General features: G+C 52.9%; 1 protein-coding gene across 1 annotated transcript in view; it reads left to right on the top strand.

The window, feature by feature from the left end:
* TBC1D22A (TBC1 domain family, member 22A) overlaps positions 1 to 14,794 on the top strand; it is a 265,500-nt gene that overhangs the window by 101,718 nt on the left and 148,988 nt on the right. Inside the window, exon 8 of the mRNA XM_006888120.1 lies at positions 7,089 to 7,203. Coding sequence (XP_006888182.1) covers positions 7,089 to 7,203 — 115 coding nt within the window. The remainder of the gene's footprint in view (positions 1 to 7,088; positions 7,204 to 14,794) is intronic.

The raw sequence follows: 14,794 nt of genomic DNA, 5'->3' as shown, positions 1-14,794 counted from the left end.
GCTGGCGGACCCCCGGGCTGGCGGACCCCCGGGCTGGCCCCAAGCTGGTGGACCCCCGGGCTGGCAGACCCCGGGCTGGCGGACCCCGGGCTGGCGGACCCCGGGCTGGCGGACCCCGGGCTGGCAGACCTCCGGGCTTGTTACAGAACTTCCCACCCTCTCTCCATCTGCTGCCGAGCAGCCTGGCTGGGCCCACTCGCCAGGATTTTTGACTCTCTCTCATTGACCCCTTAAATCGGGGTTTTGATCAGCACTATTGGCCACCCCTGCCTTGTGTTGGTGAATTTTGGCCTCCTGGTCCGGGCCTCTGCTCCCCACTCTCACCCCGCGTCCGGAGGTGGCCGGTGCCCCAGGGGCTTCTGGGAGATCTGCCTCTCTGTGGGACAAGCGAGAAGGAGGGCTCCACAATGCTTCACGGGTGCTGTCCTCACAGGCAGGAAGAGGTTGTTTCCTTTAGGTTCAGGTTGGTGAGAGGTGACCTTAGCACCAGAAATGGGGTGACTTCCATTCATACAATTGCCCAGCCTGCCTCAGTGGAGATAGTCCAGAGCGGTGGCCAGGCTGATGTGTGGGTGGACATGGCTGCCCTGAGCTGCATGGCACTGGCCCTGATTGTGACATGTCCCCACACTGGGGACCCCAAAGCAGTACCCCGTATAAGTAATTGGGTAGCAGACTCTGGATATGCTGGTGTGTGAAAGTGCTCTGAACACTGTAGATTTCTGTACAGTCTGAGGGCAGAAGTTTAGAGCTGGCTGGACACACTCCTTGAAAAATTGTTCTCTCATTTGATGCTGAGTCCAGGAGCCCTCTGGTGCGTCCTCCACATGGGGACAGGCCTGCAGCTGTCGTCAGGGGTGTGGACGTGGGAGCAAGTGTGTCACATGAGGATCAGGCCTCAGGACCCCATGGGAGCCCTGCCCAGGGTGACGTTTGCTTTCTGAGGACACAGGCTTGCTGGGGCGTGATGACGAATGAGAACAGGAGATGCCCCTGCTTCTCTATGAAGAGCCGGGTACGGGGCCCTGGGCCCTGTGGCCATACACTGTGACACCAGTGGTTTCTGGGAGGCACAGCTTTGAGTGATGGTAATCCCTCCTGTGCACAGGGACCCGGGACCATGGCGATGAGAATACCGACGGTAAACCATCCTGTGTCCGTGGACCCTGGACCATCATGATCAGAATACTGATGGTAATCTGTTCTGTGTCCGTGGACCCTGGACCGTGGCGATGCACAGCCTAAGGAATGACGCTCGTGAATTGTTGGGCTGGTGAAGAATACTGAGGCTGCTGGGAGTGGTCAGAAGAACGAACAGTACTTTCTTGAAAGAAATAGGAAGTTCTTGAGAGGCCAGGATAGCGAGACCTCATCTTGTCTCTTTGGGGCATGATGACCTCAGGGGTGACTGGTCCCTGAAGGAGGCCATCATGCTTGGGAATGTAGGTCGGGAGGGTAAGATCTACACTGAGATGGACTGACACCACAGCCACAGCAGCGGGGCAGCTGGGAAGACAGGGCAGCTGGAAGCTGGCAGCATTGCCCCCTGTTCCTGGACACCATGGGCCAATGGCAACCTTTATAACATGTTTGAGTTGTGGTGTTGGTGGAGGTGACATGGTGACTTGTGGTAACGAACAACACATGACTCTCATTGGAGTGGATTTCAGAACAAAGCAAAGCAAATTAAGTCAGATGAAGATACTTAAGAAGGAAAGGAGAGAAATTCACTGAGAGAGAGGGAGGCAAAGGCGGAGGAGTGAGGGTGTAGCTTGGTGAGTTCTGACCTAGGGCTGTCGGCTGGATCACCAGCTCCCCACAGTGCCATCTCTGAGCTGAGTTGGGTGGCAGTGGCCAGTCAGTGATCAGTGATGGCCAGGCAGCAGCGACCATGTTTCTTCTCAGAACCTTGGTTAGTGACGTACTGGAACAGCTCAGGTCCCAAGGCTCCAGGCCCTCAGATGGCCGCAGGAGAGAGGACGCAGGGGCAGGTGGTACAAGAGCTGGAGGAGGGGCCTCCCCTGGCGAGGACCCTGGGCCCTGTGGCTCTGCTGGGGGTGGAGGTGGGAACGGATGATCTTAGCTCGTAGCTTGTGTGACAGGAGCAGAGGGAGCCGCCCTCACATCTGTGGTGTCACAGCTCTGTCTCTGATTCCCGTGGAGATCTCCGGTCCAAAGGGCACGCCATGCTCTCTGACCTGTTCTTCTCGAAGGTGGTGGGTCCTCATTCTCCATCTCTGGGCTCACTCAGTGTCAGCCTGGTGGGATCGCCAACCTGATTACCCTTCACGCCAGCCTTCTGGACTTCTCCCGAGGGCTGTAATTTGTCTTAATATTTGTTAGAATATTACGTAATATTATTGGTCAGCGTTCGAACAGCATGTTTGCATGGTCCTGTTGGTCTTGTCTTGGAGATGGTGCAGCCAGAGAGCTCCTTGGAGGCAGTGATGACAAGGCTTCATCTCACACACTACGGGCATGCTGCTAGGAGCAGAGAGAGACATGATGCTCGGAAGGGTGGAGGGATGGTGAGAGAGAGGAAGACCCTCCGGGTGCATTGGCACAGTGACTGCTGCCGTGGGTGAGGATGGCACAGGAAAGCACAGGTTCAGGTCTGTTCATGGTGTTGCTGTGGGTGGTACTTAACGTGGCGGCATCTAACAGCAACAGCCAGCCATGTGTGAGCGATCAGAGGCAGTGGACAGGAAGGCCACCGTCGGCCATCCCCTGAAGCACAGGTGGTCTGTGCCCAGGGCTTGGCGATGAGTGCATGGGCACGGCTGAAAGGGACTTTCTAACTCCAGTGACCTGCAGCCCCTTGGGCCTCACTGCGATCTGGCTGAGGGTGGAGCTGCTGCTGGCTTCTTGCTGTGTCCCCTGCTTAACTTCAGCACTCAGTGGAGGACAGAGGGCTTCAGAAGGTCACAGTCCCTCCCCTCTGCGTCCACAGAGACATCGTCGGGCCTTTTCATTTCACAGGTGACAAGCAGCTGCTGTGGGCAGTATTGAGCAGGGTGGTGAGTGGACATGGTGTGGTTGTCCCTAGATCTGTGATCACACGGAGAACCAAGAGGCCACGGGGTCAGGCTGGGGAGGCGGTGTGTGAGATGCTCCCGTGGTCAGCACCAGGAACAGGGGGCACTCCAGGCAGGACTGGCACCTCTTATTGTGTGGCTACTGCATCTCTGACTGTCAGCTGAGAGGAGGAGTGGTCAGGGGTCGTCCTGCCCACGACCCTGCCTTGTGCAGATGAAGGTTGGACCACGTGAGGCTGCTCCCTTCTGTCTGCTGCCCTAGCTTCAGCCCCAGCTCCAGCCCCAGCCCCAGCCCCAGCCCCAGCCCCAGCTCCAGCCCCAGCTCCAGCCCCAGCGCCTCGTCTTTGTGCACAGGAAGTACACAGACTGGCCTGCTTCACTGAGTGACTTTAGTGTTTTGATCTTGTCTAAGTATCTCACTTTCTTTAAAGCTATGAACTTGAAATGAAAATGAGTGTGATTGGGCACCGTGCTTGGTGCAGGCTGGGTGTGTGGTACCAGGTCATGGGCACTGTGTCGGGTGCAGGCTGGGTGCATGATGTCCTGTCGTGGGCACTGTGCCGGGTGCAGACCTGGGTGCATGATGTCCTGTCGTGGGCACTGTGCCAGGTGCAGACCTGGGTGCATGATGTCCTGTCGTGGGCACTGGGTGCAGGCCAGGTGCGTGGTACCGTGTCGTGGGCACTGTGCTGGGTGCAGGCCCGAGTGCACAGTGTCTGTGGAGGTGTGCTGAGATGATCACAGGGACCCGGCTGGGGTCAGAGCGTTGGTATTCAGGGCTGGTTACACCCCAATGGGCTGTGTCATGCACCACATTTATCAGTGCCTTGGTTGGTGGTGACTGGGGATCTGGACTACCCCCTACAAGCAGACCCTGAGATGACGCAGTCTTGGTTCTGACCCCCTGGCCCCTGCAGGGAAGGGAATGTCTTGATGGAGTGAGCCACACGGATTTGGACTTCCTGAGGTATATGAAGTTATATTTACAGCATCTGTCAGTGGGTCAGGCATTTCTGTCGAGTCAGGACTGACTCGTTGCCGTCCGTCCTGTGGGGGCTTGGAGGTGGTCAGTGACACAGGAGGATGGCACCCATCTTTCTTCGCTGGAGCAGCTGGTGGACTTGACACTATAGTGTAGTCTGTTGCACAGGATTTTCACCCGCTCGGGGTCGTGGGGGCTGTCGTGTGTCGTCCACAGGCGGTTGAACTGCTCCCCCACGGCCGGTGCACCACGTGCTTTGAACCCTCCAATTGTTCCTCGGGAGTAAGACGGACAGGCCCCTCCATTAGGATCCACGCCTGCAAAACGCTGTGGCGGGTGGCTGTGTGTCAGCGCCGACAGGGCCAGCGAGCTTGGGGAGGGTTTGCGTTTATAGCCCAGTAGGTAGCATTATGAGAAAGCTTTAGTGTTGGAAGAATGATCAAAGTGTGCTGGAGATACCAACGGAGCACTCACTGCTGGGGTGATGGTACTGAAGAGGTGCTCCCCTCAACCTCAGGGTTGGCACACTCCTTTGGCTGGTAAAATACGTAGCATCTTGGATGTGCAGTAAAGGGCAGGGCAGACAATGCAGCGTGCCTGTAATGTTGGGGAACCTAGGTAATGCCGAAGAGATTGACTTTCCAGGGTTCAAGTCATACTAGTTGCCATGGAGTCAGAACCAGCTCATAGCTGAAAACCCTCCACTGGGTTTCAGAGGCAGTAAGTTACACAGGAGGAGATTGTCTTTCTCCCACAGTGCAGCTGGTGGATTTGAACCATGTGCCTTTGGGTTGGGAGTGCAACTCCTTACCCATTAGTCCACCAGAGCTCCCTAGGGCACAAGTACAGCTGCCTCTGTAGTGCCTTCATTTGTTGGGTGCCCATCATCCAGCCTTCATAGGGCGTTGTATTGTCGCTGTCCCTGGGTTGTGGAGCTGTAGACCTTTCTCGGTACCGTGGCCCAGGGCAGGCTGGAGTCCTGTGTGCTTGTGCAGAAGGGCTCCACTCAGACCCAAGGCCAGCTGTCCATCCTGGGCAGGGGTCAGGAGGTTCAGCTCATCACTGGGAAATGCTGACTCGGCTGAAACTGACCAGGAGAGGGAGAGACGAGAGGGGAGGTGACAGCAGAGTGACAGGAGGCAGGACGTGGCTCTTGGAGGCTAGAGGACTAGAGGTTCTTCAGAGCTGAAAAGGCCCATTTCTTCAGGCCGTGGCCAGTGTCAGGTGTGACCTGCAGAGTCCAGGAAGGTGAGGATGTGGGTACTTGAGCGGGAGGAGCAGGAGGAGGGGTGAGGCCAGGAAGAGGGGCCAGTGGGCTGCACTGTGACCTCGAGGCCTGGTCCTGTGGGAGGTGTGGAATAAGTGATGATCCCTAAGCTGTGTGCGCGCTTGTGTGGGCGATGGGGTCAGACTATGCTGCACATTGGAGAAATCCCTCAGCGGGATGGATTGGAGGGTGTGAAGGGGTGGGTGCTGAAATGAGGAGAGAGGAGGCAGGGGCGGTTCCACACTGATGACCTGGGGAGTGAACAGCTGATGAGGGTTTTGGTGATGGAAGTCTGCATAAGCGTGTCGTCTTGTGCGGAGAAAGCTCTAATGGCTTAGTGGTAACGCGTTGTGCTGCCAACCCAAATCCACTAAGAGAAAGACGAATCGTTTCCTCCTGTGTGACTTACTGCCTCGGAAAATCCGCCAGGGGGTCCACTGCGATTCGGCTTCAGCTTGGTGGTAGTTGTTGTTGTTGTTGTTAGGTGCTATCGAGTCAAGTACGACTCATAGCGACCCTGTAAACTAAAGATCTGAACCTAGTTCTGTCCTGTGCCATCCTCACACTTCCTGACACACAAGAACCCACTGCAGCAGTCACCTTGTCAGTCCACCTGGTTGAGGGTCTTCCTCTCCTTCACTGACCCTCCACCCTTCCCAGCATCATGTCCCTTTCAAAGGAATAGCACTTCTTAGCAATATGTCCAAAGTAACAGAGATTAAAATATAATACCTCTCTAATGAGGGAAATTCAGAGCATGCATCCATCCATCTACTCACCCACACCTCTACCTGTCCACCCATCCACCTGTCCATCCATCCATCATCCACTCTTCCACTTATCCACCCACCAATCCATTTGTCCACTCTCCCTCCCTCCCCCCCCACCGACCGTCCATCCACCCATCCCGCCTGTTTACTCACTCATCCATCCACTCACCCATCCCTTCATCCTCTCACCCCTTTACCCCATTCGTCTGTACCTGCCCATCCGTCACCCACTCCTAACCATTTACGCACTCATCTGTCTGTGCCCCTACACACCATTCACACTCATCCTTCTGTCCACCTCCTTACTCATCCACCCCCTTATCCATTTATTCACCCATCTGTCCATCTATTCACTTGCCTCCTCACCCATCCGTCTGTCCATCCATTCATCTCTCCCACCCATCTGCCCATTAATCCATCCACCTATTCACCCACTCATCTGTGTCTTCACACAACTGTCCACTCACTTACATACCCACCCACCCACCCATGCATGCCTTCCACCCACCCACTGATTCATTTACCCACCTGTTGACTGTCGGCCCCCCTGCCCCTCTGTGTATCTGCCCCTCTGTGTATCCGCCCCTTCACCTGTCGCTATGCCCATCCACCCACGCACTCGCCCCTTCATGTGTCTCCCTGTCACGTTATGATGGGTGCATCCGCACGGGTGCTGAGAAGATTTTCACTGAGCGGCCAGGTGCTGCTGGGCTGCCCGGTAGAATCCCGGCAGCTGTGCACAGCAGCCCCGTTGGGGTGGGGGAGCAGGTGCGTCCTCTCTGAGGCAGCAGTGTGGGCTGTGAGAGCCTGGGGGGCTTCTGGGGTCGTGCACATCGCTTGAGAGTCAATAAAAGGCGACGTAACTTCAGGTTTGCCACTGTGTTTCTTAGTGATGGATACTTGTTTACATTTCTGTTTTAACATTTGAGACAATGGGGATTATTGACAGTATCTCTTGTAAGTAAGAGGATGGGTGCAGTTTAAAGTCTCCCACGTGTTTCTCTCTGCCTCACTCCTGTTCAATTTTCTTGCAGATTTTTGAAAGGATACTGTTCATATGGGCGATTCGTCACCCGGCCAGCGGCTACGTCCAGGGGATGAACGACCTCGTCACGCCCTTCTTCGTGGTCTTCATCTGTGAGCACATAGGTAAGACCAGCCTGTGACATTTGCAAGAAGCAGGAACGTTGCTGCACTAGCCGTGTTTCTCTGCAGACGTGTCGGCTGGTCGAGTTGCTCCTAGCTCCTAATTCCAGCGGCCTGGAGGACGGTACACCCGCTGACTTGTCACACGGGCGGGTTGCCAGGTCACAGAACCACTGTTCAAAGCTGCCGTGACATTTAGGGTTTTATCTATTAATGCCAACAGATTACAGAGGATAAATGTGCTCTCCGTAATGCCAACTTTAAGAAACTGCCTTAAACCTGTGCTCCCAACACCAGGGGCGGTAAATGTGGTTGTAATGACAGTGTCTTCTGTCTGGGGAGCGTGCTCAGTGTCGCAGCTCCAAACAGCGGTCTCGAACCACATGGATGGGGTTCCGTCACAGCCGCCGGCTGGAACAGAACCGTACTGTGTTGACTATGTTCTAAGTTGTTTTCACTTTGAAAATTCTTAGAACGGAAGTGAGGGATTTACTTTTAAAAATGAATCTAAGTCAAAGAAAAAGCTTGGGCGCTCTGGTGACAGGCACAGTTCCGAGGAGTGGCTCTGTGGCGCACAGCCCTCTTTGGCAGTTCGAGCCCACCCTTGGCCTTGAGGGGGAAGGTGGGCACTTTCCTACCTGGTAATTTACAGCCCGTGAAATCCACTGGGCAGTCAATGAGGAGGTGATTCTGACTAGATGGCAATGAGATGGTGAGGGAAGAGGAAATCAGAAAAGGAGGGCTTTGGCTTGCATTGTTTGTGTTTCTGTTTAAAGCCGGTTGGTCTTTCTGGAACCATCCGTGGCGGTTCCCATTTGTGAGATCATACTGCCTGCCGTCAGTTTCCAGCCAGCACTGGCTCGGTCTGGCGAGGTGTAGTCGAGAGCAGCTTGTCCTCCAGGAGAGAGGACCGACCGGCCAACACCCTTGCCCCGCCTCCTGCCCTGGTCTCACCTGAGGTCCTGTCATTGCTGCGGCCACCCTGTCCCCTCTCACACGGCTGCGCTGAGCTCCTCCTGCCCTCTTGTGCCTCGTCTGACAGCTGATGAAACGTCCTGGTGATCCCGGAACCGTAGGACCTCTGCCATAGACTTCCCTGCTAATGACAAGGGGAGTTCTGAGGTGTGATTAGAGAACTGCTATTCCGTGTGAAATAGACTGTTTGATTAACATGCGGAGTGAGTGTGTCTTAATTACTTTAGCACCGACTGAGGTTGTAAGACCCTAGTGATTCTCAGCACCTGTGCCTGAATGTCAAACTGTTTCAGGTGAGGAAGCAGGCGGGGTGGGGGGGCACATGACTGGAGGAGGGACATGGCTGGATAAAGGACCTGGCCAGGGGAGGGACATGGCTGGGAGAGGGACATGGCTGGGAGAGGGACATGGCTGGGCAGGGACATGGCTGGATAAAGGACCTGGCTGGGGGAAGGACATGGTCGGGAGGCACCTGGCTGGTGGAGGGACATGGCTGGGGGAGGGGTGAAGGGAGGAACATGACTAAGAGAGGTACCTGGCGGGGAGGGACATGGCTGGGGAAGGGATCTAGCCAGGGGAGGCACATAGCCAGGGGAGGGTTGGAAGGGGGGAGGCACGTGGATGGGGTGGGATGGGGGAGGGACATGGCTGGGGGAGGGATGTGGCCAGGGGAGGGATCAGGCAGGGTGAGGAACTGGAATTGGTGTTAATTGTCCAGACTAGAGGAGGGAAGGGAATGGGAGTGTGCTGCAGGCCATCTTGTGAGTGTGAACACACACTTGCACACACAGGCACACAGCACACACACCTGCCTGCACATTCGTGATGCATTCAGGCACACACACACACACACACACACACTCTCACTCACACACTCTCACACACAGAGGCACACAGCACACACACCTGCCTGCACACGTGACGTGCTCAGGCACACACGCACATACACAGGCACACTGCACACCTGTACACACACAGAAGCACACACATGCACTCAAGGGTACACAGCTGTGCCCACACCTACACACTTCCATGTTCTAGAACAGGTGCATGAATGCAGCCGCACACACATGCACCCCACACTAGTCCGTTCTTGGGGAACCTGTGTGGATGGTGCCTGCGTTTCTGGCAGGTGCCTCTCTTTTACTCTGAACCCTGACCCTCCGAGCTTGCTGGTGGCATCAGTCCTCTGGGGCTACTTTCCCGCGCTGAGGTGCTGGTATTCCAGCTGGAGCCCCTCTCACAGTGCACCCCACTCTGGATGCAGGCACATCAGTGGTTGGAGGCCCGGCCTCCTTCCAGGGCAGAGGTTTTTGTTGTCTGTGGACTCTGTGGCTGACTTGAGGACGCCTGGCCGAGGGGTGCAGTCCAGGTGTCGATGGGCATTGCTTGTCTGGCCTTGGCTAGGTGTAGGGTCGGGTAGGGACAGTCAGCCCTGTCTGTCTAGAGCTTACAGTTTAACCTGGAAGGTGTGTCACACAGGCCACATAAACGTGTGATGAAATGCACTGCATGTGTGTGTGGAGGTGTGCAGATGGGAGAACAGCCAGTCCGGGCTCGGGACGGCTCCCTCAGCTCCCTCACGTCTCAGGGGCCTCTGAATGGGCGAGCAGGGCTGAGACTGGGGGTCTCCTCCGATTTGTCCGTTCCAGTGTCTGTTGTTTTATCTGCTGTTTTCATTCTGCTCACATTTCAAAGCAATTATTGACCAATTAGTACGTTGGGTTAATACGTACCACATTGGTATTACTCACATATCTTTCTTGACAATTTTCCACTTTGCTGGGTTTTCTGGCCGCTGTTGAACATTTTCTGTTCTCTTTTATCACGACAGTTATACTTTCTAAAAATCTTTTGATAATTTCTCTGGAGTTTACAATATACATGTTCAGCTAATCTGCGCCTACTTTCAGATAATGCACACCTCTTCAGGCGGGTGGTGGGGCCTCGTGAGGGAATCTGCTCACTCCCTTTCTCTGCCCCTTCAGCCTGTTCCTCCATTCAGCTTTGAACATAGAGTTGGATTTCAGATCGTGCACTTGGAACGTGCTCACCGCTGGCCTCCGGTGGTCTGACACTGTCCATTGCACAAGTGGGCATTGCCTGTCCTTCGCACCCTGAAAGTGCAGCCTGTGGCTTTGAGTGCAGCTCCTGCGGACGAGCCCTCGGCAGCGCTCTGTGCATCAAGTAGAGTTAAGAAAAGCAAGGGCTTTCTTTGACCTCTGTGCCTTCATTTTCTTTATACAGAACAGAGTTTCTGACCAGTGTTAATTTTCTTTCTCATTTAAGAATTTCTTTCGAGACACGTAAGGGTGGATGTGACAGATCTCTGTGGTTTCTTTGAGAAAAATCTTCCTTTTTCATTCACCTTGGACTTCTCACCAGACACATGCCAGCAAGAAGAGAGGAGAACGAATGAAAGGTCAGGAGTCCCACCGGATTTCTAACCCTGGAGACGACAACCAGCGAAGGTCCACAGGCAAGTGGGAGACAGAACGTTGTAGACCAGGAGGCCTTGGAGGCCCTCAGTGTCTGGCACCTCCCTCCACAGGACTCCTGTTCTTTTCAAGTTCACGGAATGCTCCCACGACAGGCTGCATGCTTGACCCGAAACCAAGTATCAATACATTTAAAAGGATTTAAATCTGTCTTTTCTAATCACAGGGAAATCTAGTTATAAATGAGTAATTAGAAGGAAATTTGAGAAATTCACAAGTGAGTGGGGATTTTAAACACCCCCTCCTGAACCAGTGGGTCAGAGAACTGGCCACAAGGGAAATCTGAAATGGCTTTGGGATGATTGAGCCCACATATTTCACAAAGAGAAATCTGTGACTCGCTGGGAGATTTTAAACAAGAAGGGAGCAGTCAGACTGGTGCTTGAGTTTTCCCATTTGGGGAACTTTGGAAAGAGCCACAAGCTAAAGCCAGGGAATACTGGGGGAAGGAAAAGAGACGGAGACAGAGCGCAGCAAGGCTCAGCCAGTGGAGAAAGCCAGTGCAAACTGCGCTGGAGGCTTGAAACATCTGTGAAGAGAAGAAAGGAATTACTAGACGGTCGGTTAGACTATCAAGCAAAAAGGACATTTCACGGTAATGAAATCATGAATAACTTTACAAAGAAATGGTACCGTATGTTAATGCACTAGGAGCCCTGATAGTCCAATGAGTAAGGTGCTGGCCTGCTAACTAGGAGGCTGGTGGTTCAAGGCCACCAGTCTCTCCTTGGGGGAATGCTTTGGCAGAAGGGCTGCAGCTTTAGGAGCCGTGGGACAGGTCCCCGCAGCGCTGCGGGGCCGGGTGAGCTGGCCTTGACTCGATCACAGTGAGGTGGTAATACGGTAGTTACACACCAGCAAATTAGATGGAGAAGGTGAAATGGACAGATTCCCTAAACTGACTTTACCGACACAGATTTGAGAGACGGGGGTGTGCTTCTGTAAGGCAGCCGCAGACATGAGTACCCTGCGCGGCACCGACAGTGGTGCAGGGAGAAGCACTTTGCAGTGGAAAGGGGAATGCGGTGGCGGGTCACTGTGCCGCTGCAGGAACCACCTTACGGATCTTTGCATCGAACGTTGCGCCGACCGGGCGTCTGTGGCTTTGGAAGAGCGCACCGTCACGTGGGGAGTCTGCACCCACACTTCATTTCCACTTCCTCTCTTGCTGGCTCAGAGCACGACACGTGTGTTCATTGGACGACAGAGAGTATGGACACTAGAAAAAGGGATTTCTCCGGTCAGCTTTAATGGTTGGTTAATTTGTTTAGTGCCTGCCCTCCTGCTCCTAATTACTACTTAGACAGGACTGTGTCTTTCCTCTGTCATTTGGTTTGTTGTGTTCATGCAGCTGTATCGTATGGTGTGTCAAATAAAATCATTTGGCTTCTAAAAAAGACGTGGGACAACTGAATTAGGAACTTAATTCTCATGAAGAAAGGCTCAGGGCAGAAAAAAAAAATTTCTGATGAACTCCCAGACATTTAAAGGGGAGCCAACGCTGACCTTTCACAAACTACCCTAAGAAGAGGAGAGGGAAGACATGTCCCAGACATCTTTCTATGAGTCTAGTCGTGTTCTGATATGAAAACTAGGTGGAAACATCACAAGACCCGAAGACCACAGACTGATACCTCTGTGACGTTGACATAAACCTGCTCAACGGGACGCTCACCAAATCCGGGAACAGCAAGAAATGCTGCATGTTTTAAGTTAGGGTTTGTCGTAGTCATTTAAGATCGAGTTAGCGCATGAAAACTAGTCCATGGAATACGAGATGTTAATAAAGAACAGAACCCGTGTGATGATCTCAAACAATGCAGCGAAACATTTACTACAATTCAGGGACCTTTGAGGAGGCTGGTGACGTAGTGGCCAGGAGTTGTCCTGCCAAGCGGGAGCAGGCAGGTGAGGCCACGCCCCGCTCCACGGAGGAGAACGGGAGGCTCCTCCCGGGTGGCCGGCTGCCTGCCTGCGAAGACCCGCTGGAGGGTCGGCCGTGAGGCGCTCTCACTCCACGGCAGCTGAGTTGTTGAGTTTGCACAGCAGCAGTGCAGCATGAACTCTGAATGGAGGAGGCATCTTTCTTAGGGAAGAACATTTACAAAACCCCCGTTTAACATGGGGATTGACGCGGAGGAGCACACAGGTGTGTCGGAGGTGGAGAGCACAGCACGGAGTAGGGTGTGCTCCGAGCTGTTGTTGATACGATTGGTACGCGTTTACTCGACCCAGCAACACTTAACAACAGTGATCAGGGACGGGATAGAATGGCCAGCCTTTTTCTTCCATACAGCATGTTTCTGGAGAGTGTAGCGAAGGTGTGAAGGAAAACAATGAAGCAAATAGGCAAAGATGAAATAAAAGGAACCCAGACTGAAAAGGTTCATGCGGCTGCCTCTGTTTCTAGATCAGATCTGTGTATAGAACACAGAGCCAACTCTCTGAGCCCCGTGCCGGGGAGGCGGGGTTTCTGCGTATAAGATCGGTGTACCGAGAGGACTGTGTTTCTGTGCACTTGTGATGAGAAATCTGAAAGAGACAGGCAGAGTGGAGTGTGCTCTGGGGGGGCGGGGTTGTACACCAATAAAAGGATTTTTCTTTTACTTTTTGAAGAGAAGAGCAAACTCGGGGGGAGGGGTGGGCAGGGAGAAAAATGCAACATCAATGAATGGAAATCCAAAATCTCCGTAAATGTTTATTAAACTTATATTTTTAAAAAAGCAATTCTGTTCACAATAATATGAATAAAATAGATTTTTTTTAAATGCAAGATTTGTACTATGAAAGTCACAATATATTTTTTAAACAAATTAAAGATTTAGATAAATTGAAAGGCTCGCTGTGTTCATCAAGTGTAAGACCTAACTTGAAGTCCTGTCGCAATCCCAGCTGGCTTCCTTGTATAAAATGATTTATCTTAAAATTAATTTGAAAATGCAAATGACGAGGAATAGCGAAGCCATGCCAATAAACAACAAAACTAGTAAACTTATACTTTCTGATTTCAGAACTTGTGACAGAATTGCTAGGTTCAGGATACAAGGGGCATTTCTCTTAGTGTACTCAGTGTGCTCAGCTGCAAATTGTAAAAGGAACCCTGGTGGCCTTGCAGGTAAGGAGCTGTGCTGTGCACCCAGAGGCAGTGGTTCGAATCCACTAGTTTCTCCTGGGGAGATGGATTGGAAGTCCCCTTCCCTAGGATTTACAGTCTCTGAAAACCTTCTGGGAGGTCACTTATGAGCTGGTTCTAACTCAGTGGCCATGAATTGAGTGACATCATTAAAAGGAAATGCAAGTGAAAAATAGGAGAAGTGATTGAATAAGCTCATCTTTCAGAAAATACATAGATGGCCAGCAAGTACTTGGAGTCACAGTTAACATCCTTAGTTCAGGTGCTCAGGGTCCAGTGAGGCCCAGCTCATGTTGGGCCTGTGGACAACAGCATGAAACGCTTGCTGTCCTGCAGCGTCTCACAGCCCTTGTTGTGTTTGAGGTCATTGCTGCCCCCATGGCATAAGTCCTTGTGGAGAATCTCCTCTTTGGCACCAACCCTCTGCTTTACCAGGCGTGATGTTCTTTTCCAGGGAGTGGTCCTTTCTGACAGTGAGAGCCAGATGCATCCTTGAGTGTCTCCTACCTGAAACTAAAAACCATCTCAAGAGTAGATTTGAAGTTGTTGTTGTTATGTGCCGTCGAGTCGCTTGCGACTCATAGCGACACTGTGTACAACAGCCCTAAACTCTGCTCTGTCCTGTGCCAATTGCACTGTCTCTGACACTCCCATCTTGATTATCCCAGTCACTGAATCAATCCACCTCATAGAGGGCCTTCCCTTCCTGCGCCGTCCCTCCACCCTACCAAGCATGATGTCCTTCTCCACGGACTGGTCTCTCCTCACAACATGTCCAAAGTATGTTAGATGGAGCCACCCGGTTTAACCCTTTCCAGGACGAATCTGTTTGTATTCCTAGCAGTCCATGGTACCCTCAATACTGTTCTCCAGCACCACAGCTCAAAGGTTATCAATTCTTCTATCCTCCTTGGTCATTGTCCAACTCTCTGATGCATAACAAGTGATTGCGAAGACCATGGCCTATATCAAACGCACCTTAGTCTCC

This window comes from Elephantulus edwardii, unplaced genomic scaffold (genome assembly GCF_000299155.1).
Source record: "Elephantulus edwardii isolate Elephantulus edwardi_28Jun2011 unplaced genomic scaffold, EleEdw1.0 scaffold00064, whole genome shotgun sequence".
In the NCBI taxonomy this organism is placed as follows: Eukaryota; Metazoa; Chordata; class Mammalia; order Macroscelidea; family Macroscelididae; genus Elephantulus; species Elephantulus edwardii.
This window is presented reverse-complemented; position numbering and strand designations above follow the sequence as displayed.